Source organism: Tamandua tetradactyla, chromosome 6 (assembly GCF_023851605.1).
Source record: "Tamandua tetradactyla isolate mTamTet1 chromosome 6, mTamTet1.pri, whole genome shotgun sequence".
NCBI lineage: Eukaryota > Metazoa > Chordata > Mammalia > Pilosa > Myrmecophagidae > Tamandua > Tamandua tetradactyla.
The window spans coordinates 133,370,516-133,397,671 of record NC_135332.1 but is presented as its reverse complement, the minus strand read 5'-3'; the positions used below and the strand labels follow the sequence as shown (position 1 = coordinate 133,397,671).

Genomic DNA, 27,156 nt, shown 5'->3' with positions numbered 1-27,156 from the left:
TTACAGAATAATATACATAGTAATATGGTCCCCTTTCTGTAAAATCAAATACCCAAAAAATTCATTTGAGTGTATTTGTTCATATAAGCGTGGAGCTTTTTATATTGATTACCTCAAGGATAGTGGCAGCAGCAAGAGGTGACTTTAAAGGTAGCTTTACAGCTCTATTATCTACCTTAGTTCCCTCAACACCTACTCCACATAAACATGAAAAGAAATAAAAAGAGTGTGCTTGCTCCAAAAAAAAAACTGAAGTGTGCTTGCTCAAAGAAAGCCCTCTAACCTGGCCCCCGATCTGTCCAGTCAAGTCACCATGCTTAAACATTTCTACCTGGTAATTCAGAAGTTGCCATTGCTTTACGGAATAAATTGATTTTTTTTCTTACACATCTTTTAATTTACCTTTTGTCTTAATCTGGTTGAGCTCCTTACATAAATACAATTGATTCACTTAAACAATAGGAATCTACTGGCTCATGGTTTTGAGACTAGAGGAGTCCAACACAAAGGTATTGGCAAGAACTTGCTTGCTTTCTTCCCAAAGACTAAAGACTGTGGCACTCTGGTGTTGGCTTGCCAGCATTTCATGAGTTTCCTTGGCTTTTTGGTCACATGGGTGATGTCCTCTCCTTTCTCTTCTGGTTCCCACTGACTTCCTGCTTCCAGCTTTTTCCCATGACTTTCTCTTAATATATCTGAATTTCTTCTGCTTATAATGGACACGTGTAACCAGATTAAGGCTCACACTCATTCAGTTGAGCCACACCTTAACTAAAATTAACATCTTCAAATGGTCCTATTTATGATGGGTTCAAACCCACAGGGGACAGTTGGAGCATTTTAAGATTAAGAATATGTCTAAATTGGGGCACATAATTCAACTTACCACAAATATGTGTGTATCATGTTGATTCTATTTCTTTGGAGAACCTTTTAAGATTGTCATGTAATACTTTTGGAATTTCAAATGAAATTCTGAAAAAAAATGTTGAAGAAACTATTTAGGAATTTATACTTCTATATTTTTAAGAAGGAAATTATTTATAATTATCAATAAGAATGGAAATGTTAGCTTTTATCGTCAGTTTGTTCAGTCTGCATTTCTTCGTTTTCTCATTCAATGACATTTTTCTTTGACTCAGAACTGTACCCAAAGTCTAGACAATGTCAATTCTGTCAGGACTAGAAGGGTCAGAGTGCTTCTTCAACTATGATCATCCTTCCTCCTTCTCTCTTTCTTCAAAGTTTATCTTCTAGCATTTACCTCCATAGTTCTATGCTATATTTTTCGTACAAGATCATATTGCTACTATAATGACAAAAGAAGGACTGTATTTTTAGAATTAGTTTTCCAGCAGTTATGAAAATCTTGCACAAAGTATTGGCCTTTCATTCCTGTGATCATTTCTCCTTTTAATCAAAAGTGCAGGTGGGCCACCATGGCTCAGCAGGCAGAGTTCTCACCTGCAATGTGGGAGACTCAGGTTGTATTCAAAGACCAGGCACCCCGCCCCCAAAAAAGTGCCCACCATGGAACAATGTTTTCTCTAGGGAAAGGTAACTTAGGTAACTCAAGTGTCAACTCCCACACATGCAGACAAATTAGGATAGTACCTGATGCATAATTCCATTATAACAATATGTACTATCATATATGTTTAGGTGAGTCTGTCTCCATAAAAATACATATAATTATAATTTATATGGTTCTCCATTTCAACCCATGAAGGCAAATACAATGTCTTTTATTACTTTATTTCTAGTTTCTAGCAGAGTGCTTGATATGTTATGTGCTAAAAAGTAGTATTGGATGAATACAAGTATAAATAACTGGACATTTAATGATTGTCTATTTAGTCAATCATACAATGTTATTTAACATCTCAAATCCTAGATTACCTCTTGTATAAAATAACAGTATTGCTATACGAACCATCCTCAGAGATTCTGTAAGAATCAGATGAGATAATTGAAGTGAAAATAATTTATACAACACAAAGTCCACTGAGAAGAATACTAAAATATGCCAGCTCGGTAATGATGGATCTCTGAAAAGAAAACCCATAAAAAGTTCCACAGGCCCACTGCTGAAAAGAGCCATAGTCTCAGACACCTAATTTTGAGTTCTCATACTCAGTCACCCAAGTTTTGGTGTTTTTTTTTTAAGAACTTGGTGAATTCACTTTAATTCATTTTATATCTGTATTGGTGGTATGAGGATTTTCTCTTATTCCTACATTTTGCTTTTGTACCATTGTAATCAGATACATGAATACATCTTTGGTTAACCTCAAGGTCCCAAAAGATTCAAAACCAAAGACTTTAGAAGAAACAAACTATAATATTGTTTATTATATAAAATACATATCGTATTTAGTTGAGGCAGGTTTTTTTCCAACTCCAGTGGTAATTTGCAGTTTCTAAAAATAATAATAATAACAAATCCTTAGCAGGGACTTCTTGGCATAGAAAGAAGGAGAGGTAATGAGATGTGTGTTAAGGCTGGGTCATTAACTTACCTAGGTGTGACCTTGGACTAGATTTTTGGTTTCTCTTTTTCTTTATCCACTCTTTCTAAATTCAAAGGAGATAGACTATAGTATCTCTCACTAAGACCTCTTCCTTCTTTAACAATTTATGGTTTTATAATTTAATTCTATTATCTTCAAATTACAATTCTATGTCAATCCAAATGTAAGCATAATCCTGCATTTTCTTGTTGGCAAGACTAGTTCATATAAGAAACACCCATATAATAGTGTTCACAAGCATGGAACAAAGTGATTTTTGATATCCATAAATCTATTGTCTACATTAATCAAAATAATATAATACTTATTATAATAACCCAACCTTTCGCCTGACTTTGTTCAAATACTAAATGGTAATGGAGATGTCACACAAACACATACACATACACACACACACAATAGTCATCATTTATTTGGTTCTACCCTTCATCAGCTTTCCTCTTCCCTCTGGAATGTAAAACATATCTCCAGGTGTGTTATTTTGCAATAATGCTCAAGAAGCTTTTTCCCTAATTAGGAGAATCCGGGGGTGGGGGTGGGAATGAGCCTGTTTTCAGCATCCAGTCTCTGGGTCTCCCACCACCTGCTGCTTCCTGCACTCTAAAACTCCTGCTCCAGCTAGCTTTCCTGGGAGGAAAGGAGAAAACTGGGAGGGGAGGAAGGCTTCGGCGAGTCAGAGGCGGAGAGTGAGGAATGGGAGGCAGGAGGAGGCGTGGCCCGGATTGGGGCCGCAGGGATAAATAGGGAGAATTGGGTGCGGAGTGTGGAGAGAGAACTCCGGAGGAACGCCTGAGCTTCAGCAGCACCGAGGACAGCGCCCGGCGGAATCAGCGCTCTGGTCTTCTAGGCTTCCCAAACTCACACTCACTCTCAGGTTCTTGCTCTCCCCACACTCGCACGGACACACTCACACACACATACTCACACACGGAGACAGACACCTCGCTTTAAGATGGCAGAATCCCACCTGCAATCATCCCTGATCACAGCTTCACAGTTTTTCGAGATCTGGCTTCATTTCGACGCTGACGGTGATTATCTTTCCTTTAACTGTTTCAAGACCTGTTTCCATGCCCCATTCCCACCCTTTTCTCCTCTCCTGATCCCCCTGATCCCATTACCCCTCCTTTCTATCCTTCTTTTCCCTTCCCCCTAATCTCATCTCCCCGGCTGTATGGCGAACCCTCAACCTGAAAGTTTATATTGCTTAAATGTAATTCCCAAATCTTAAACTTTTTGTCTCTTCAGGAATGGTAAAGGTAGAAAGAGGGACAGAAAAAGACAGCCGGGATTAGGGAACCCTGCCCCCAAAGTTTATAAGGATGCGCTTAGCACCTCAACAACCCCCCTTTGCCCTCAATAAATCTGAAGTTTGACATCTCCGGAGGCAAGCGCTTCCCGGTCTCTATCCTTTGCTGGTTAATCCCGACTTTTACAAAGTCGAGGCCAGAGAGAGCCTCTTGGTCTTCAGAAAAATGACTCTCCTGGAAGGTGGTCAGGGTAAAAACTCGGGATGAGATGTCTGACACCTGGGTACCTCTTTGTTTCTTGCAGGAAGTGGTTACCTGGAAGGAAAGGAGCTGCAGAACTTGATTCAGGAGCTCCAGCAGGCGCGGAAGAAGGCTGGACTGGTAGGTTCAAGTTCAGAAAGGAGGAAAGACCTCAGACCCTAAAACAAGCTTTCTTGCATTTTCATAAAGACCCAGCGGTGCCAAGTGGTTCCCAGGGAATGCAACGATTTATTGACTGATATAGGGGAGAAAGAGTGCCTTTCTAAATTCCCTAGGGGGCAGGGGCTGGGGGAAGGAGGGAAAGAAGGAAGGATGGGAGAGTAAGATTTCCTAAAGAGAAAAACCTCAGGGTCTGAAACCGAAGCTTTTAAAAGATATATCCCATATTTGTAATTGCTTAAATAGCTCTTAAAAGGAAAGCGTGGGTGTGTGAAATCCCTTAGCAGATCACCACCTCTACTGTAGAACTCGGTTAGGTAATTTTTAACTTCTCTTTTACTGTGTGAGAAGTAAGGGGGTAGAAATACATTTCTGCCCCTTGGTGGTCAGGAAACAGATCTGCAGTTTATGGGTCTCTATTCAACTGTTAGCTGTTGTTGTGATGTTGATGTGATTGAGGAGATGAGATATCCTCTCTTGACCTCCCTCACTGGGGGAAAGTTAGATAACTTGCAACATAGTAGTGAACAGTAAGTTATCAAGAAAAGGTTTATGTTTATTTTGAGAGGGCCATATGCAAAAGTTGGAAGTTAAAAAGCAAAACAGTTTTAAGAATTTCATGTAATTTAAAAAAGCAAAGCGATGCTGTGATGGGAAGCAATTAATGGTGTGTTTTTTTAAAGCTGTATTTGTGATATGTCATTAGTTAATTAAATAAATGACTATTCTTATTAATTATTAATTACTTCCTTTGGCATAAATTAACCTAAGAAAATATATTGTCAGCATAAAAATAAAATATGCCTAATTTTTAAATATCTATAGATGAGATGGTTGTATGGGGAAAATAGGTTAAGAATTTTATTCATCTATTGGGGTTTATGTAAGACTACCTTTCAGAAGGCCATGTTGGATTTGGGCTGGTGACGTTGTATTGGTCTTTGGCCTTTCTGACAAGGATGACAAAGAGATTTTGCATTAAATATATAATACACATTATACTTATATATTATACATATATTGTATAGTCTTAAAAAGAAAATGTGGGGAGTGTAAAAATCTTAAGCAGATCAATATCTCTAACTTTGAGTTATATATTAAAGTTTTATATATATATGTGTGTGTGTATATACACACATATATATGTATATTTACTTTTTGTTCTGTCTGAATTGAAAATTGTGAGACACATTTCTGTATAATGTATTCAAAAGGAATCCCAGAGGGTTCTAAATGTATTATAATGCATTACAGAACCATCATTGCTAAAACATTGACCAAATTGATTAAAAACCAGCTAGTGCTCTAGGGATGGTTTTACCCAGATTTAATAACATGTAAATCTAAAAATATAATGGAATGGGATAAAATAAAATAGAAAATGTTTTATATTCTTTTTCTCCTCACAACTTCCCCCAATCTTATGTATTACTCTGTAAATAATTCCATGCATTACTATCAATTATAGCTGTATGTATCTTAGGCTAATAAAAGCAACTCTCTTCCTGGTTTAAAATTATATAAAATATTTTGTTGGGAAAGTTATTTTTCATAAAATTTAGTATTAAATTTTAGCTTCTAGTAGCTAAGTGATTATATTTTAATTTTTTTACAAGTAATTTTAATACTGAGATTTGTTTTCATCTTAGAAATTTAAATATGCAGGATCTAAAGAAAATTTTTCAGACTTTCCTTTTCTTCCTCCCATTTTAATATTTATACCTTTTTATAAACAATGTCTGCACATTGGAATTTCAGAGAATTTAAAGCTCGTGTCTTCTGCTGTCTATGTTCCAATGCTGGAATATTCGCAGCTTCAATTGTTAGTTTATAATCCAATAATATTAACCCTGAGTGTGGTTAAAGGATTGAATAAAGTTGGTTTACACCTTGATCCTTGAGTGTTTTCCAGATTATGTACACAGGCTTTGAATAGTTAAAATATAAATTAACGTTTGGTTTGAGACGTTTATGTACCACATACTGCTTCACTGTATTAATAAAACCCCATTGCATTATCTATATACACCAACTTTTACATATTTCTTCCCTTGTTTTTAGAACAGAAAGTTTGAACCTATAAACCAAGCTTCTTTACATCTCCTGCCAAATGATAACAGATTTCACTGTTGCATTTGGAAAAATTGGCTTGTCATATCAATGTGAAATTTCAAAATGTTTACTAATATTAAATATAAGAAAATACATTAATGAAATAAAACAATCCAATAAATTTACAAAACTTCTCCTTTACACTGAAGACAGTATTTTAGTTTTTAATTTTGTTTCATTTCTATGAAGCTTTAAGTCATTAGTATATATTTTGCTCAGTTTAAAACATAGATTTTTATGTAATTGTCACCCAGAACGTTCACAAATGAAATGCCAAGTCATTTAAACTAATGGGCTTATGCAATCCTACTCCAGACGTAAGGAATGTTTTGTATTTTGCCTACTTTAAAGTATGTGTACAGGTCACAGGGACTGATATTCCCACTATTGCCATTGGATGGACACTTCACTTTCCTACTATGTCCTTGCAATGCAAATTTAATGAATGAAAACTGCAATTTATCCATTGTAGATGAGCTTTTTAAGAGACTACATTATAAGTGAATTATTTTGCTACTATTTGTTATCTTAGTTCTACTGAAAGATATTTATATTGAACCTAAAAGGATATTGTAATACTAGTAGTAATGATATTTAGCTTCAAATATATCTCTAAAATTATATTAACATTAAGTGTCCCTACAGCAAGTCTGTGTAGTAGATAATACCACTTTCTCCTAGTTATGTTGAAAACTGAGACCTTCATTTACTTTCCCAAGGACGCAGAGTAGGACATTAGCAAGGGCTGACCTATTTTAAATAGGTTTCAGTTAAGGCAACAGGGCTATTTTAAATGGGCTATGTTGGAGACCCAAGGGTAAAATTCAACCTCATAAACATTAGTTCTATGTTCAGATCACTAGTGTACAGTTCATAGCCCTTCTCACATGGTCAATATGTGAAAAGATTATATAAGCAATAGAACAGATTAGAAAAAACACCAAGCCAAAAGAATAGAAAGTATTAATCACTCTTAAACGTGTTTTATTGTACTAAAATACATGGAAGAGCGATCATTATCCTGGAAAAACTAAGAACAAGGCAAGAGTAGAAAAGTACTCACTAAGTTACTCGTGGTATTATGAAAAGATCTTAAGCATATGCATTCAGTGGCCTAAAATAAGGACAGTGATGTTGTTTGTATTTGATGAAAATATAATTGATTTTATCATCTGACATTTTTCTGATATTTAGTTTTTTAACTTATTTAATAAATGAATGTCTCTTCCATGCCAAAATATTCTTTGCTTACAAAGTGGGTCACTGTTCAACATTTGCATTTTTTACTTGTCCAAACTAAAAACACATATTATTAACTTCCATGGAGAAAACATTATGGTAGAATAAGGATAATGTTATAGGACAAGATAGTAAAGCAATATAAAACAAACTATACTAAAGAAAGCAATGTTTAAAGTACATTAGCAGTGATCATTATATTTAAATTCATAATCAGAATAATTTTGACTACACTTTCAAAGGATAGTACAATCTCAAAACTAATAGAAGATAAATTATAGCGACTGATTTATAAATGATAAGCATAATTATCTCTTTCATTTCAAATCAGTAAATACTATGCATCAATTATGTCTTTAATAAAGACAATTATGTCTTTAATTTTCATGAGATAGTTACTTAATATGCTTAATTCTAAATTGCTCTAATTCTGATTTCTTTTGCAAAGACTTATTAGCACCATTACAAACATAATCCGATTTTTTAAATAAACCACTTACCTGCTTTTAAATAATTTTAGGAATTATCACCTGAAATGAAAACATTTGTGGATCAGTACGGTCAGAGAGATGATGGAAAAATCGGAATTGTAGAGGTAAGGAATTTATGTAGTTTTCTGAAATGTAAATTTAATATATGAGCTTCATTTTATAGTTGTATATAACTCAAACATGATATATATGACAAGACCCATTCAGAAAGGCTGATTTTTCCTAAATGCATCGTCTTCTATTCAGAAATATGAATTTAAAAATGTTTAGAAATGAGAGACATGAGAGTTTGCCTAATCCAGAACCTAAATTTAATACGCTAGGAAATTGAGACCCAGAGAAGTGGGGCTGATTTCTGGTTAGGTAGCTGCTGGCACAAGTGTTATTAGAATTCTGAGTCCTCAACTTCTGGATGGAGTGTTCATTCCATTATGTGACACTTAAGATTACAGTCCCACTTCAAAAAGGTACCAGCCGGGTACATAGTTACTTGTTATTTCTTATTGTTCAACAGTGTAGACTTTGCTGTTAAAAAATAAAATGAAATAAATACAGTTCCGATGACAAGGTCATAGCAAAAAAACTGTACCCTGGTTTCTAAAATTTTGTTCTAGATTGGCAGTTGGCCTTAAGAACTAAAATACAAGAACTAAAGTGAGTAAATGTTTCTGATTAGTTATAGGTACGGAGTTCTTTTAAGTATCAAAAGTTAGAACTGTAGATATCAAATCTAATTTTTGATGACTTTTTCTACCGAGGACAACTTTCTTTTGTCTGTGAATCATGGAAGCAAAATTTGATTATGCCTCAAAATTCTCAGATTTGTGAAAGAGTTACTATTTTTTTTTCCAAATTCATGCATCTCAACTACTTTGTCTTTGCAACCTATTTTTAAAACTGAGGGAAAATATTTGTCCAGAAAAATGAATGGTGTCGTATTTTTAAATATGCCAAAATCCAAACATAATTATAGTCTTATAAGTGTTCACAGTGTATTAGATTGTGAAGTATTCTGGCTAGCAACAATATTTAGTCACAAATTACTTTTGATTCAGAGAATTAACCTGGTTTTTCAAACAGTCAACCTTACAGAACAGTTGTAATGCCTATGTGAAATAAACTTATTTTTAAAAAGCTACACAAATAGTTAAGAGAGCACATACTATTATTATCTTTGTAATTAACTTTTTTCCCTGGGGTATACACTTTCCCCTTTGCCTATGTGTAACTCATTACTATATAAATAGATAAATTAATAGTAATGGGACTTACAGACTGACATAGAGGTCATCTAATCAAGACATGAAATTATCACAGATAAGAAATAACATTAAAATTAACATAATTAAGTTAGGTAAATCTAATTATTCAAAACTATTTAGAAAATCTGAACTCAAAGAAATTATAGATGTGGTATTTTAGAGTTTGACATACTTTAGAATTTTAATAGAAGAAAAAGCCTGTGTCTTTTTACATTTAACATATTTAGCCTTGAAAGCTTCCAGTGGGCTTCCAAAGGGCTAGAAAGCTTCCAATGAGCTCTATATATTATTAAATAGATAATAGAATCCTTAGTTGTTCTAAGTATAGAAATCATTGCACATAATTTTTCAGTGATTTTTAGTTGTTCAGCAGTATTAGACATGGATTGATTCACATGGATCTTATATTTTAAAAGGACAAGATGGATGAATATGTTTTGAATCCAGATTTTCCTATATTTGGTATGAGTCAGTTATATCTGAATGACTATTTATAAAATGATTTGAGGTTCAGTTTCAATGAAAAGCTAGGGGTCATTTAGCAGATGCACTGTCTTGGAAGGCTGATGGAAGAAATTTCCCCCAAAATTTGAGAAGAGAATGCCATACAAAAGTAAAAGTTTCTGCATGAGGAACAATAGAGAAAGGTCGATAATAGGAGCTGATGGAGTTAATGAAGGCAGAAATAACTAAGGGACTTTTATAACAATAACAATGAGAAAAAATTTACACGTGTATGACATCATACAATTTATAAAGTACTTTCAAATACATTATCTTATTTGATCCTCATACCAACAAAATAAAATTTCTGAATATAAAATGTGGATCTATTTTATAGATGAAGAAAACCAGGGCTTCAAGAGGATCAGAATGTCAAGAAATAAATAGTAGAACAGTTAAACCAGACTACATCCTTTAAACTACTCTGCCCTTTTTAAAATAACAAATAATATATACATGTTCTATATTAAAAGAAAAGATTTTCAAGTTTTAGTTGGTTCATTGCTTATTGCAAGGGTTTAAGCTTAGTTGAGTCATAGGATGCACTAAGTATCTAGAAGTTATTTGGCCAAAGCCCTTGAAACATGATTTTGGAAGAACTTTTCAGATTGGCTGAAGCACAAAGAGTTTGGAAAGTGAGAAGTGAGACACAAGAATTGATGAGAAGGTCTGATGATTCCAGACAAGGAACTCTTGGAAAGAACTAGCCAAAATTCCTCAATTTAATGATGCTGAAATTGAAACCCAGAAAGGTTAAATGATTTGGCCAAGGTCTTACTGGAAGGGGCCCTTGGCCAAATCTATATACAAACCAAGATCTGGTTCTAATTCCAGAGCTCCTTTCAGAAACTAACCTGATTTTTCAGCCAACAGGGAGGATATTCGTTGGAGAGGTGAGAATTAAAGAATAGAAGAACAGGAAAAAGATTGTTGTAATTCAAATGCATGTTGATTCAGTCTAGGGTGTTTATGTAGGAGAAAAGAAGATAAGGAAGAAGAAGAGGTTCTGAAAGTTACTGAAAAAAACAAAACAAAAACAAATGGAAAGTTACAGACCAGATACAGAAAATGAGAAAGAAAGGAGAAATGCCTCTATTTATGTGCCCCCAAGGAAGTTGTATTAAAGGAAGTTTGTCCTACTTTTAGAACTTGACATTTATCATTTACTTAGAAAGCCTCCTTTATAATATTGGACGCAAGAACACAACTCCACCAGATATGAAGGAATTGAAACCCCCATGATTACTAAAATTTATAAAGATCTTCAGAATCATATCAACTGCACCATAACTTTGGTGTTCAATGGGAAAAGAGATTGGATTTACCTATCTGCTATGCTCACTTAGTATAGGGTATACATGGGCCCACCCAAATCCTATCAAAGTAAATCAAATAAAAATTATGCAGTCTGCCTTTCTGATGAAACACACCGAAGTGTTTGGAATATCAAAATATGTTGTTCAAATGATCAGAAAATATAGTGATTAGTTTTTAAAGCACTGGCCTGATGAAGTTGATTGACACTTTCCAAAAATATGCATGTTAGCCAGAAATATCTATAAAGGAGGTTTATATACAGATGTGCTTTCTTCTGGCTTTGTAATTTCACGTCTCTAAATAGATTAAAATTCACACAAATACAGTGCAGTAATAGATAGTATGAATTCAAAACAGAAACACACAAATTCTGAAATAAGTGAGCAAATACCATGACAGGCAAAAATGTTCTATATTCATTCTGCCTAAAAGCTCTATTGCAGAGATCAATTAAAATAATTAAAGATGAAGACTGAATGACTTTAGCTGGTTATAGAATTTTCTTCTCTGGTGCTCACATTAAGCTTGGTGTCCCTTACCTGGATGCCAAATCTGTAAACTTTCACTGAGCCATTGAGCAATGTAGAGCCTATGATCCTCTTCATTTTTAGTGTTTCTATTTGACCAAGTCAGTGCATCCACTGAAAAATATATCTAAGAGCTACTTTAACCCTAAAACAGTAACAATCCTCCCAGGGAAGAAGACACTTCTCTCTCCGTCTTCTCTTTTCTTCCTTAGTGAGATGTGTCTATGAGTTTAAGCCGTGGTGAATGTAACTTTTCATGGCAGACTACTTTTCCACCTCACAATCTGGAAAAATTATTAACAGTAGAATTTTATTAAAGACTGCCCTGGATAGAGAGTTTTAATGATATATTGGGGAAGCTTTTTTGTTGGAAAATTTTAATGGAAAGTGATGAAGGAAAGGGATAAGGGGTTCAAAAACAAGAAAGATTTTCTGACTTCCAATCTGGCACAAACTCCAAGATATGTGATAGAAGGCCATTTATCTTCTCTGAGCCTCTATTTTCTCAGCTGTGCATAGAGATGGCAATGTAATAACTTCTTAAGGTTGCTATGAGTATCAACATCAAATGAGATAATCCATATCAAGTAAATACACTAACCCCGGCATACTATAAAATCTCAGTAAGTACATTTGCTATTAAAATTAAAAATAAGTCAATGGAAAACTCACATATTATCTTGAATGTCAAGGCTAGTTGAGTTTAATAATTTGAACTTGAAAAATTATGTAAGGAATGGAAAAAAAAGCATGACATTCAAGATAATATGTGAGTAAACTCAACTAGCCTTAAATTTATATGAGAAGATTACTTGTCTCATTGAATGGGGAAAAAGTTTCTCTGGGTCTCAGACAAAAAAAAGTAGATGCTTTGCTAATATGTATTAAAAGAGGTCATCATGCACCATGACAGTCTAAAAAGTTGGGGATTATGCCTCATATCTACTTTGAAGTATCCATCTCTAGTAAGGTTGCTGTCCATTGGCACTCCCATACCTAGTGCTTAGCCTTATCATTGTAACTATCTCTGCTTTGAAATTTATTTATCCATTTGCCTCTGTGTAAGGTTCTTATGAGCTGTGGCTGTGAATCCCCAGCATCCAGCACAGTTCCTAGGGTTGAATAGGTTCTAAATTACAACCAAGAGAGCCATAGCAGCAAAGTTCAACCTATTCCAAAACAAGGCAAGGGATCCATATTATATCTAAGAATAGAAAAGAGATGCAAAGATCCCTGCCATGTGTTGAGTTTCTTCGGAAGTAGATTATAAATAGAAGATTAGCATGAGGAGGTATATTAGGAAGTGTTCTTGGGATTAATACCTATGGAAGGGAAGTGGGGAGAGCAAAACTCGGCAAAAGGAGAAACTGGATTGTGATACAGTCTCAGTGGAGGCCTCAGCTAATCCCACAGTGAGCTCTGACTGGGATGATCATTCTTAGATGTCCTACATTTTGAGGTTAAAAAGCAAAGGCTGGGGGTGGGCCACAGTGGCTCAGCAGGCAGAGTTTTCACCTGTCATGCCGGAAACCCAGGTTCGTTTCCTGGTGCCTGCCCATGTAAAAAATAAAAAATTTAAAAAATAAAAACAACAACAAAGGCTGGGCCTTTGTATTCTCATATGGATCTGTCTTTGGTTGTAGCCTCTGTGGAAACACAGCTCTCTTCAGCCTAGGCAATTCCCACAAAAGGGTGGTGACAGCTGAGAGCTATCTACCAGCAATACTTCCAGTAACTGAAGGGAATTCTGGGTGACCAATTATAGTGCCCACCCTAACCCCTATCCACAAATAGCAATTTAGTAGTAAGTTATTTGAATTATTTTTTAAGGAACTTCACTTACCACTTCTTTTCACCCTATGCTGACTCTGGACAAATAGTCAATTGTCTTCATTCTTTGGTTCAAAATATAGTGAAAATGTTGCAGGTGCTGAGCAAAACAGAGTAATTTTTAAAAAGTTACAGACCCCTGGTACATCTAGACCAGACGGGGAGACAGGCAAATAGAAAGAAAGTTTTGGTTGCCTACTTCCAATGACAGGAAACCAGTTCTCATCCATTAAGCTGTGAGGAAGTCTCCCTGTGATCACAGCTATCTGCTTTCCACTCATCTCCTTGATATTTTCACTCTCTTTTCCACACAGTAACACGTTTTGGGAGTTCATGAAACAGCAGACAGGCAGTCCAAGGATTAAGAAATCATCAATAAATGTGGAATGGACAGTATTGGATAATTCTATGAAAAGTAGTGACAGCAAATCTGAGAATAAAGCAGTTCTACTTAACCCCTTCTCTGAAAGAGCTTTGGCACTTTGTATGCATGGCATCTGACTCTGAGGCTGGGGAGTACTATATCCAACTCTGAAACTTGAATATTGATTCTTTTGCATTGATGGTTGGATCAACAGAAAACACAGGACCACCATATTGTGAAAAGCACCTTAAAATAGATGATTTCTTTATGTTTACAACAGCCACGTCCTTTATTAAATGTTTTTGTCTTAGAGTAATTTTTGCACATTTAAGATCCATTTCTAATGTCTGTAAAATAGTATGGTGCAGCTTAACATTAATAGTTCAATGAAATCAAAACAGACTGAATATGTTGTACATAGATATAATCAGTATTTTATTAAGAATAAAACCAAGTGAGATAAAAATGGTATGAGCAAAGAAATATACATTTGCCCTAGACATGAATAGCAATTTTATCATCTCCATATTTGACATTGTGGGGACCTCTGAACTTCCTGTGAGTTACATAACTCTAAATCGTGAAACAATTCAAATTTGGCCATTGCTTTCTAGCTCATTGTTTTATTTTCTCTGTTTTCAAATACTTGGGAGATTCAGATAAGTAGGATTTTCAAAGAAAAAATATCTTTTTTGTACAAAACACTCATTCATTATAAAAAGTCAAGTAGTATAGAAAAAGACAATAAAGAAAGTTTTAAAATACTATAAATTTTGAAGTAAAGTTATCAACCAATCCTCCCAAAATTTATGTCAGGCAAATCGCATGCTGAGCACCATGCTTGTAGGCATTCAGGAGGTGCAGACAAGAAATATCTGCCCTTCTGAAATGGATGGTCTACGTGGAGGTCCCCATCACAATTTAAGAAGTGGTATCTGCAAGTTACATACCAATAAACAAAGGAAGAATTGGTATTGGCTATTTCTTATTCCTTAATTGAATGCTTATACTGATACACAACTATGATAAAACATGGCCAGACATTCTGTATTACAAAGAACCTTCCAAAATATAAATTTACCATCCAGAACCACTGGTCAATCTGCTTCTCAAATTATCTTCACCAATTGCTATATCCTTCCCCTCTTTCTTCCCCTCCTCTCCCTGAGCCCCAGGTGGAAACCTACTCTCCAGGCCTGACTTTTCTGATTTCTGGCTATTTTAATAATACAAATAATTTGTAGCTCCTCTCCACTAGCAGCTCACTTACAATCAGAAGGAAAGAAGTCTTTATAAGGAAGATAGAGTTCTTGTTTTCAATGAGTGGAAGCATAGCCTATTATATCCAGACTATCATGTTGTAATACGTAAAAAATCACCAATAAATGCATTTTCTGCAGTCTAAGAGTGAAGAATGAAAACAGTCCATTTGATTACTATCTTCAGTAAGCATGTTGGTGACTTGTTTTACTAAGAATCAGCAAATTAAAGTAGCCATGGAAATATGGCACGAACCAGGTAAAGTCACTCAAACTCTTTGGATTTCAGCATCTTCTACTGAAAATTTTGAGCTTAAATTACATTGAATTGAATTATTTCTGAGGTATAGAATTTCCTGATTCAAGAATTCAGAGATCACAAAAGTGTATCCTGAGTTTAATATCCTGGATCACATGCACACTTGCACACAGGTGCACACACACACACACACACACACGGTGAGGTAATGTAAATGTGTTTAAAGATCAAAGCTGATTACAATAAAAAACAATTACCGGCAAACCCTAAATCCCTATTTTCACTTTTTAGAAATATTATGATCTAACCACACAGTGATATTTGCTCCCAAATAAATAAATAAATGCTTCCTGACTGAGTCATTCTAAACATCTAATAAGATGTTGGAGGGCAGGCCACGGTGGCTCAGCAGGCAGAGTTCTCGCCTGCCATGTCGGAGATTTGGGTTGGATTCCTGGTGCCTGCCCATGTGAAAAAAAAAAAAAGGATGTTGGACCTTTTCACTTGGTCTCACTTTCACATATTCTGCCTATAAATTCAATGTTTTTAAATTGAGATACCATTTCAAATATCAAGAAATTAGATAAGATAAAGGACATATTATAATGGCATAAGGAAAATGACTGCTGGCATATAAGGGAGAATAACTGTAAATGTTTTTAATGGACCTCAAAGGATGAAATTCTAAAAAAAAAAAAAAAAGAAAGAAATTAGGATTAAGAGTCTTTCCTATAATTTGGTAGAACTTTTAGAACTTGTACTGACCGTTAGTGTTGATCTAGACCAAAGATTCTTGACCTAAAATCCAGGGATAGGAATCCATATCTTCGCTTTAGGGGATTAAACAAAGTCTGGAAAACAGATGTAAATGCAGTTCACATACATTCTTTAGGAAGATGCTATTTCCTATTACAGACTCTCAAAGGAGTTTTGGACCCAATACATTTAAGAAACACTGGCTTCTATTTCAACTCCTTATTTTAGCGATGAAGTACTGAAGTCCAGAAATGACTGAGGGAGTTGCAGGGGATCACAGCTAATTAGCAGCTGAGCCAGAAATAGAAGCCACGTCTGCAGTAGGCCATCAATCCACCTTCCTGACTCCCTTCTTCCTGCACTGTAATAGATAGATTATTTTGGTTTTAAAATGGGATCTGGAACCTTTTTTCCCTCCAAAAAAAAGTAACATTGAAGTTATTAAATAAGATCTAAGGGGAAATGCCATTGGACCAGGGAAGTAGAGATCAAAAAATAAACCCAAACCATGGATTCAAAAAGTGGAAGTTCTCTGAAAATTGAGTATTCCTATCACTGTTAACTTCCCCACTGTTCATTGTGAACTGCCTTTTTTGCCACTCCTTCTACTGCCTTACATTTGTTTTTAGTTTATATTCCCTTGTATCTCTTAGAGGGTATTCTCTGAGGCCTTCAGGTGGCATTTTTCTTCCTTCCTTCCTTTCCCCTGTATGTTTCACAGTTTCTTCTTGTCCTATATGAATGTATGGCTCCAAAGTGATTCTGTGTATAGGCGTCCCAGGCTCTGGAAGGAGCATAAACTGATCTGTTATGCAGAGAAGAGGTGTGTGCTCAAGCCAATTCAATGAATCTGCTTGTATATCCAGCAGCCAGGAAGTGATCAAACTGGTCCTGTCCGAGCACATAACTGCCTCATCTAACTTGGTGATGAGAACCAAGCACCCAAGGCACACAAAAAGCACTCAAAAACATGATGTCACTCTCTAGGAACAAAGTACTAGGGAGGAAAAGTTGACTCTAATGTTTTTTGTCTCCTGATTTTCTAGGCAATGAAACTGTTCCTGGAGAACATGTTGAAGGAAACCTAAGCAGAAGATGATGACAGAGACTTGTTTCTGAACTCCTTCAACCTTTCCTTTTTAAATCTTTTCCAGTTGGCACATGTATTACCCACAGAAGAGAACTTCCTGCTGCTCTTCCGATGCCAGCAGCTCAAGTCCTGTGAGGAATTCATGAAGGTACAAGAAAGCCCTGTTACTGAGTGATATCTTTAGAAAACCGCATAAAGTATGAAAACTGTTGGTGATATTTTTTAATGTGCTTGGTTTTCCTTATCCAAAATTGCTTTCAGACATGGAGAAAATATGATACTGATCATAGTGGCTTCATAGAAACTGAAGAGCTTAAGGTAAGCAAATAAAAACTTATGGTAAGTTTTCTCCTTTCAAATACAGCAATGAACTGCTAAGGGCTTTAAAGCTTTTTTAAAAACCTCCCACAAAAGAAACTAATGTTGAGTAATGGCACATCGTCACCCACTCTTCCACCCAGATCAGAAAAGAGACTTCAAGTACTTCTTGAAATTCTGTTCAGCAATGCAAGAAATTAGCATTTTCCTTGGTATATACAAATTGTCATTTAAGACAGAGAGATGAAGATAGATAATATATAGCTATAATTATACATTCAGTTCATCAAGCTACAACTTTTCATTGAAATGCAAAATTATTTTCTCTCAATTAAACACCTATAGATTTTTCTTCCTAAAGACAAAGGAGACATTATTGAATACATACTAAATGCCAAATCCTTTACACACATGATCTTACTTGATCTTCATGTCAGTCCTAGGAGATTAGAATAATCTCAGTTAAGAAAAAGGGTAGAGAAAAGTGACATACCAATGACTACAAAGATATAAGATGTGGGGCTTCAATTTTTAAACCCAGATCTGTCTATCTTTGAGGGCCCTAGACATTCCATTCAACCTACTGCCTCTCAACCACAGCAATTAAGACAAAATCCCTGTATAATCAAACACCTATAAAAATTTTCAACTTTGAAAATGAATTTATCAGCTCATATCTCACACATGTACGGGTGAAGGAGGAGGAAGGATAAAATGGAAATGCAAAATAGATGTGGAATTAACTTTTAGCACTGGGCAAATTTCTAATGTCATCTAGCCTGATTTATTTCATCTTTTTCTTCAGATTTATTGGGAAGCTCAAGTAAGATGATGTAAATGAAAGATTTTACAAAATGTAAGGCACAAAGTTATAACACAAAAACTTATTAGTCTTTCAGAAATATGGAAGCATTGTTCTCTCATCTCAGGCTAATCCTGAGACGTATCAATCTGGAAGACGCTATTTTTTCTATTTTCAGAACACAGAGTGACTAAAAGGGAAGAAAATTCATATTCATTGAGCACTGACTATGTGATTGGCACAGTACTAGGTGCTTGAAATATGTTTTAACATTTAATCCCCACAAAAAAAACCCCTGCAAGGCAGGAATTATCATTTCCGCTTACAAACGAGAAACTGATTTCTCTTTAAAATTATCTTTTCCTAGGAAAAGAACCTAGATTTGCACCTAGAACATCTGATAATACTAATAATGCATTTTTTTCCCACAACACGTTTTCCAGATTCATTTATTGAGAGCTACCTCTTCTACTGCTATGTGGGGAAACATGAATATCAAACAGTTTCCTAGTCATAGTTCAACGTGGTTTGAGTCACATACAATTTTAGAAATAGAATATTTGCACCATTAGAAAATTACATATACACTTCAACTGTAGCCCTTTAAGATTTAAACATTTTTAATACAAAATCACTTATAACAGCACCTTACACAAACCTACAGCTCAGCAACCAACTATCCAGAAGATGACAATTTAGCTATTGTGTTTTTATTCTATTGGACAAAAATTTAAGAAAATATATTTTCAAGTCACAATGAAAACCTTAGCTCCTTTCCAATACTGACCTCAACATATTCTAAAGATCTCCTTCTTTGTTCTAAATTTGATTCTCAGAAAGAGATTCTAAATAGAAGTCCTCCTCCCTGGAGAATTTTGAAGAGAAGCTGGCATGCTTTTTTAATGGATCTTTCAAGAAAGCTAATTTTAAGATCCATAATAGAGTAAAATATCACTTGTTCTCAGACACGACTTTGAATCTGAGAGTCCCGAGGTTTCTCCCAGGCTATTTTTATGACCACCATTCTAATCTCTGATGAGGCTTTTTAACCCAATTAATCTCTGACAAAAGCCTCATAAGGTTCAAAAATAAAATTCACCCCCAGCAGATTCTTTTGATTTTTCCATGCATCACATTGGATTTGAAGTGGAATGCTTGAAGTGAAAGTAAATCTATCAAACTAAGAACAAGGTCTCCATCCTTGAAAAGAGTAAAGTCAAATCCAACCCTACAGAACTGTACAATTGTGAGGGATCAAGCCGCTTCAGAACCAAAGAAAGCGACTTCTTCAACAATATCCGAGCACAATATCTGACCAGTTTTCCATAATTGCACTAATTCATTTTTTGAAAAAATAAGGGAGTTCCAAATGAAAATCACTTGAGAAAATCAAATACTATTATATGCTTAAGTACTTACATTGTCATTTATATGGCAAGCCTTTGTAAAGCTTTTATTTGATTTATTTCTCAGTTAAAAAAATTAAACTTACTCCTTCATTTCAACTGTCAAATTAATAACCATCTTTTTTCATCCTTCCCACATTAATTTCTATTTTAATATGATTCATATACTCTTCTAGGAGTAGATGACATCATTTATGGCCAATTGTTTAATTTAAACATTCTGCTGCAGCATTCTGACCAGGTGCTTTGGACTGCGACAAGCCTAAAATCGAACTAACTGGCCCTCTTGTGAAAGAAGCTTACACTGGCAATTAACTAATGTGGAAATACAGCTTGCAAAGGCAGAAAATGCATTAGAAAGTTGAGGTAGTCACATAAGTGCCAGTGAAGATTTCTGTATGTAGAAATGCACTTATTGGGCTAACCGATTCAAAAGGTTTTTATACAGATTTGCACACAATGCTTAATGCAGATATCCCTTTCAGTGAATCAAAAACACACAGTATAGCACAGACTATGATTGATTAAACTCAGTAACTGGCAGATATCAGACCTGTCTTAGGCCATTTCATTGCTGGAATGTAAGAGGGCCACGTGGTTTAGTCTCACTTCTAAGATCCTCTCCTCCCTCCCTTTTACCTCCAAAGAGACTTTTGCATTTTGGGGACATTTAGTTTCAAGGTCTGTTGAAGTGGAAGCAGACTGTACATTACTGATGAAATTTATTTCAGTGTTCTTTGTCTCAACAGAACTTTCTAAAGGACTTGCTAGAAAAAGCAAACAAGACTGTTGATGATGCAAAATTAGCTGAGTATACAGACCTAATGGTAAGACAGATCTTGAAAAATTGTAGCCCAGAGTTTACGAAATATTACTGTTCTTACTAATTCCTAGGGTAATGCAGGATTTACTAAGTAAACCGTGCTGTGAGCATCACATGCACATTTGAAAAATGAGGTTTCTAAGGATGCTTACACCAGTCAGATGTGACACTGAGTGCTGCAGACATCTGCTGTAAGGCTCCACACATAAGAATTTCCTTTCTCATGGAGCTTTGTAAATTCAATCTATCAAAAGATGATTGTTTTTCTTGCAGTGCAATTATATCATGAAAAAATAATTTATTATAGAAGTCTGAATCAATTTTCATCTTGGCTTAGGAATCCACAGATTTGTTAGAGTTAAAAGAGACACTTTTTGAAAAAGACACTTTTTGAGCAAGATAAAATGGTATTTCCTCCTTTCCTTTGATTCTTGTTATTTTGCAGCATTGTGTTAGTGCTGTGGGTGAGGAAATCCAAATATACCCTGACCCTGATCATATGATAAACAGTATAATCAAGGTCTATTGCAAAATATTGATAACAGAGCCGAGAAAACTGGTTTACACGCAGGCACTTAATGCTTCAGGAATGAACAGATAATTAAATGAAGTCCGGATGAAATAATATAATGCCCATAAATTAATTCATTTGGAGTGGGTGAAGTTTGCTCATTTTTACTCACTGCATTTAAATTCAAAAATTCAGACAAAGTTTTAAGTAATCCAGATGGGTACATATATTTATATATGTTTTAAGTACTGTGAAGTTACAGTGAATTCATTTGCCATGGATTTAAATGAATAACTCCACAAAATATGGCTGCATATTTAAAAACTTCTGTATTATATTAGATTGATGGATTTAGGCTTTGTACTTAACCTGAGAAACAATCTTATAAAGGGTCTGATTATATTTGATGTAAGTGAAGCTTACTTCCAGCCTCTAAGCCTACTCTATCTGGGGAGGAAAAACAAATTAGAACGTTGCTATGCATTCACTATACAGTGATATTTATTATAACATGAAACTAATCTTTAGCCTCTGAACAATCAAGAATTTTTCATTTTAAGGAAGTTATCTTTAGCTTCTCATTATATTTCCATTTATTATAACATTAGCATTGAAACGCAGTGCCCTTCTTGCAATATGTCACACTGGGCAGATCTAAGCCTGAGTAACTTTTTAAGGTAACCGACAATAACCTACATTTATTAATTTTCTATTTTGTCCCAATTTTAAGGGATATCTATTTTAAGTAAAGACTCCTTTCCAGGTAAAAATGTGAAGCAGGCTTTAATTTAAAACCACTCAGATGGGAGTTTTCCCCCTGTTGGATTGGCCTGGCATATCTGATTAAATGTCATAAACCAGTTCAAATCCAGGAAGCAAATTAATCAAGAACTAATTAAAATTTTAACAAATATTTGGGGAAATATTTCCCTGTGGGCACTAAACTCCATGATCTAGTTGTCCAGGATCTTGTTAGACAATATTAGAACATATGTTCAATAATTATAAAAGCTTGTGCCAGTATAGAACCCTGCAGAAATCTGCCTCCTAGAAAGGATTCTTAGACTATCTCACCCTTCCTTTTCTCCCTAGAGATTTCATTACACCTACTTCCACTATGACCCTGATCACACACCTATCTTTAAAAGTGAAATAATGATACTTTTCCATATATTTAGAATGCATATTCAGCTTATACATTTTATATACTTTAATATTTATATATAATACTTATATAACATCATAGCAATAGTTGCTACTCTCTAAAAACATGAATGCTTCTCAAAAACAAGTATCTGGCTCTAGATGTATTGGTGTATTATTATGTGTAAGGAAGTGTAATCGGGGAAGAAAGGAGCTTTACTGAGTATTTAATACCTCATGGAAAATAAAGCAATTCCAAATTACTCAAAAATTTTATATTCTTAAGATTTATTAACATACCTGCCTATTGCTTCTGTTTGTACTGTCTTATACTATGAAGGGGAGAAACAAATCAAATATTTATTTTCATGCCACTGTTTGGAGAGGATCTGGAGGTGCTATATACTGCCAGTAACCATTCTTTCCACATCTTGATATATACCTGTATCTATTTATATATATATATATATATACACACACACACATTTGCAAAAATAACAAATAATGATCTAGAAGCCTAGCTAAGACCATCGTTACTCTGCTAGGCTATTCTATATGTTCTTACAAACTTTGAAAATTGAAAGAAGTCACAGAATTGCAAACTTTCACTGAAGTTTAACAAAAATATACTAGGTACTAGAATTCGGCTATCTATATGAGTACTTGATAATTCAAACTGCTTTGTCTTGAGTTTTCTTCTTCACGCAATAAACCATTCTTCAATGTCTAGAATAATGACATTCTGTCTTTCAGCTGAAATTATTTGACTCAAATAATGATGGGAAGCTGGAATTAACTGAGATGGCCAGGTGAGTTTAGGAACTATGCAAATGTTACTACCCTAAGCTGATCCCCATCCAGAAATTAAACTTTTACTATAATGGTTTTCTCTCCAAAGGTTATTACCAGTGCAGGAGAATTTTCTTCTTAAATTTCAGGTATTTAACATTTTCTCTATCATAAATGGTATTTTCCTTGAAAAGTTAGCATGTGGGAGAATTGTCAATTGCTGAAATATAGCGGAATTTAACCTTTACCCTTTTCTCTCTTTTAGGGAATCAAAATGTGTGGGAAAGAGTTCAATAAAGCTTTTGAGTTATATGATCAGGTAAAAATTTGTTCTTATCTATAATTTCATTCTTGAGAAAAATTCAGGAAATGCTCACTAAGGAAAAGACCACACAAACTCAAGGTCCACATATCAGACAAAACCTGGAATATTAAAATTACACAACCAGATCGTTCTTTTACATAGGAAATATATCATGGTATAGCCCAGATTTGACAAACCTTGATTCAAATCCCACACCATCATTTACCTGCTGTGAGGTTTTGAGCAAGTAAATAGGAAACAATTTCCTCAGCAGTAAATAGGAAACAATAATAATATACGTTTTGCAGGGTGGATGAGTATTTAAAGGAAAATATCCAGCAGAACTCATTCATTGCTGGTGAGAATGTAAAATGGTGCAGCTACTATGGAAGACAGTTTGGCAGTTCCTCAGAAAGTTAAGTATAGAATTACCATATGACCTTGCAATCCCTCTATTAGCTCTATACTCCAAAAGAACTGAAAGCAGGGACTCAAACAGATATACTTACACACTGAGGTTCATAACAGCATTATTCACAATTGACAAAATGTGGAAGCAACTCATGTTTCCATCAACCTGTAAATGGATAAACAATATGGTATATACGCACAGTGAAATATTATTCAGCATTAAAAAGGAATGAACTTCTGCCACATGCAACAACGTGGATGAACCTTGAAGATATCAGTATTCAGTGACATAAACCAGACACGAAAGGACACATAGTGGGTGCACGGGTGGTTCAGAGGCAGAATGCTCACCTTTCATGTGGGAGACCTGGGTTCGATTTCTAGACTATGCTCCACCCCCCACCCCCCCACCCCCACCCCCCAAAAGGACACATTGTATGATCTCACTGATTTGGAATAATTAGAATAAGCAAAACTCACAGTCAGGAGCTAGAATACAGGTTAACAGGGGTGGGGTAGGGATAGGGAATGGGAAATTAAGGCTTAAAATGTTTAGGGTTCCTATCTGGAGTGACGGAAATGTCTTGTTACTGGATGGTGGTGATGGTAGCACAACATTGCAAATGCAATTCACAGCAGTGAAATATATATCTGAATATAGATAAAAGGGGATATGTTCAATGTATATATAGTAACAGAATAAAGATTTTTTTAAATCCATGGAACTACACTACACAAACAGTGAACCCTAAGGTAAATCATGGACTACAGCTAATAGTACAATCATAAAAATGAACTCTATCAATTGCAACAAATGTTCCACACGAATGCAAGGTGTTAGTGATGGGGTGGCATATGCAGGAGAGTCCTTCAATGTAGATCGTAACACCGTGTGTGAGGAAAAATTGTTTGTGATGTTGCTTGTTCCTTCGCTTCTTCTAATTCCACTACTGCCAGGCCAAATCAGTCTTCTATGGACACTTTTACTGCTCCGCCATCACCTGGTGTGGCCTTGAGCCAGTCACATCTCATCCCTGGGTCGCAGTGACCTCAAATATTATCATGTGAACATATTTTATGACTTAACAGAAGGCGATACATTGCTAACATAAAGTGAGATATCAAATATGAAAGTACTTTGAGACATTCAAGGTACTCTACAAAATGTAAGATGTGAACTGAGACAACTATTTCTATTTTGGAACTTCGGAGCAGCTAAAAATCTTGAGGACCTGAGATAAGAGGTTAGAATATCTGCTAAATCTGCAGTTGGGAGATTTTTGAGACTTTCACTCATTTCTGTGTTATTCCACTCCCTACTACTGTGACTGGAGTTGGCTATTTACTGTTTTATTTCTCTTCTCCCAGGATGGTAATGGGTACATAGATGAAAATGAACTGGACGCTTTACTGAAGGATCTGTGTGAGAAGAATAAGCAGGTAATTCAGATACTTCTTAAGCAGACTTCACAGACCCATCTAAAAGCAACCATCACTTCCATTTTGGAAATCTCCTTACCAAATCTGTAGAGGAACAGAGGTAGATTTCAATTCTTAACTCAATGTCCTACTGGCGTAAATCAGTGTGACTGTGATGAATAAGTTAAAAAACTATTTTAGGATAACTTGCATTTGTATAAGAACTTAATCCAGTTCCATGGATTGATGTAATAAGCCATTTTCATCTCATATTTTATCACTTGACAGTGGCAAACTTTCTTATTAAACTAGATTACAGTGTTATCTATGTCCTATACAGGATCTGGATATTAATAATATCCCAACATACAAGAAGAACATAATGGCTTTGTCGGATGGAGGAAAGCTGTACCGAACGGATCTTGCTCTTATTCTCTGTGCTGGTGACAACTAGAGTTGGGTGACCAGGACCACTTACTAGCGATACATTGTATCTAAAAAAAATAACTGTGCACTATACAGGAGTAGGCTGTATTTTCTTTTATATCTGTAAATTTAACTGCATATAGATTATTATCCAGGATGTGTGGCACATTCTTTTCAGCTTGTTTCTATACTGTTTGTAATGTACAGTTTTTGTAACTATATGATTGATATAGGAGAATGTCTATGCTTAGGCCAGTCAATACACCCAGTTAAAAATAAATAATAATGTAATCTTGCTTTCATAAATACAGTTGGTCAAGATTTCCCTAAAAATTCCACCAGGATCAATCACTAAAATCTAGTCTGTGATCCATAAATACATATTTGTCATTGAATAGAAGAACTATACATAAACAGGCCAAGCATTCTTAATATAGACAATCATAGAACTGTTCCCACAAAATATTTCTAATCTGTGTTTCCAATTATTATGAAGAATGTGCTTTTACATCTAAAATACTCACCAAAACATCAATAGTTAAATGTGGCTCTATGAAGTTAACAGTCTCACTAGAGAAGATTTAGTTTACTAATCAACATATCTACTGCTTGAATTCATACCAAGCTTTTGGTTCAAGTTGATTTGGTGACATGGGAAGGAAGCACCAGACTTGACACATAGATCTGATTCTATACCTGTGAGAAAGTACAACCTCAATCCACTTTCTAAACTGTTTTCATGTGTTGCAGGTTATAATTATTGTAGTCAAATGCTGTTTTTACATCATATTCTGTGCAATCAATGATTAAATTTAATATACCACATATCCTGGTGTCTAGTTTGTATACTTCCTGGATTTTCTTTTTAAATAGAACTGTTCATTTCCACCAAAGGTATCTGCTGCCTCTGAAAATATTTTTTTCTAGCTATAACAACTCTATTTTTTACTACACATTGAATTTTAATGTAAAATTCATAGCATCCTGATTGTTGAATGTTATTTCATAAATACTTTCGTGTATTCTGTGGATTCTATATTTCATATTGAGATTGGCATTGAAAATAGTCCTATTTCTATCTGCAAACAGTTTTAAATGAGTTGAAAATAGCATCTGAAGAAAAATGCAAATGTAATCATTTATCTTATCTAACAAGGGAGATTCCAAAGCATTCTTCTGAACCACATCCACGTCCAGGTTTCCCGTATTTGTCACTAGAATATTCCATACTGGTCATAGTAGACATGGAATGGTGGGTGCTTTCTGATTCTTTGATTGTGAGCCAAGGAGCCCTGAGAGATATGTCCGTATGAAATCTGTAAAGTTACCATCAAAGAGCCAGTGGTGGTTCTGGGGTCAGCCTGATTGTCCCCAAAGCCTATACATTCAACAAAGATTTTCTCAGTTCATAGAAATAACAATACCAACAACAACAAAAAATGTGAGCTATCTCTTTCCCCAAAGAATGAAAAGAAGATAAAGCTGCCAAAAAATAAAATTTACAAATGATATTAAGTGAGTGGTAGATAGGCTTTGCCTCTAGTGTGTAAATGGAAACACTGACCTTAGACGGACTTCAACTACTAAGAATAA

The 27,156-nt window shown here is 35.0% G+C and overlaps 1 protein-coding gene across 1 annotated transcript; it reads left to right on the top strand.

Moving 5' to 3' along the window:
• Positions 1-3,312: 3,312 nt before the first annotated feature.
• On the top strand, positions 3,313-27,156 carry CALB1 (calbindin 1). The gene is made up of 11 exons (XM_077163227.1): positions 3,313-3,562; positions 4,086-4,162; positions 8,073-8,147; positions 17,276-17,359; positions 17,473-17,529; positions 20,487-20,564; positions 22,968-23,023; positions 23,113-23,152; positions 23,269-23,322; positions 25,087-25,158; positions 25,478-27,156. Exons 1-11 carry the CDS (start codon positions 3,484-3,486, stop codon positions 25,589-25,591), a joined length of 786 nt encoding a protein of 261 aa, XP_077019342.1. The 5' UTR covers positions 3,313-3,483; the 3' UTR covers positions 25,592-27,156.

Excerpts from the sequence above, each read along its gene's own strand:
- CALB1 (XM_077163227.1), top strand. The coding sequence starts at position 3,484 with ATGGCAGAATCCCACCTGCAATCATCCCTGATCACAGCTTCACAGTTT. Across the intron at positions 23,024-23,112 it reads GAATTAACTGAGATGGCCAG|GTTATTACCAGTGCAGGAGA; the intron begins GTGAGTTTAGGA and ends TTCTCTCCAAAG. Across the intron at positions 25,159-25,477 it reads TGTGTGAGAAGAATAAGCAG|GATCTGGATATTAATAATAT; the intron begins GTAATTCAGATA and ends TGTCCTATACAG.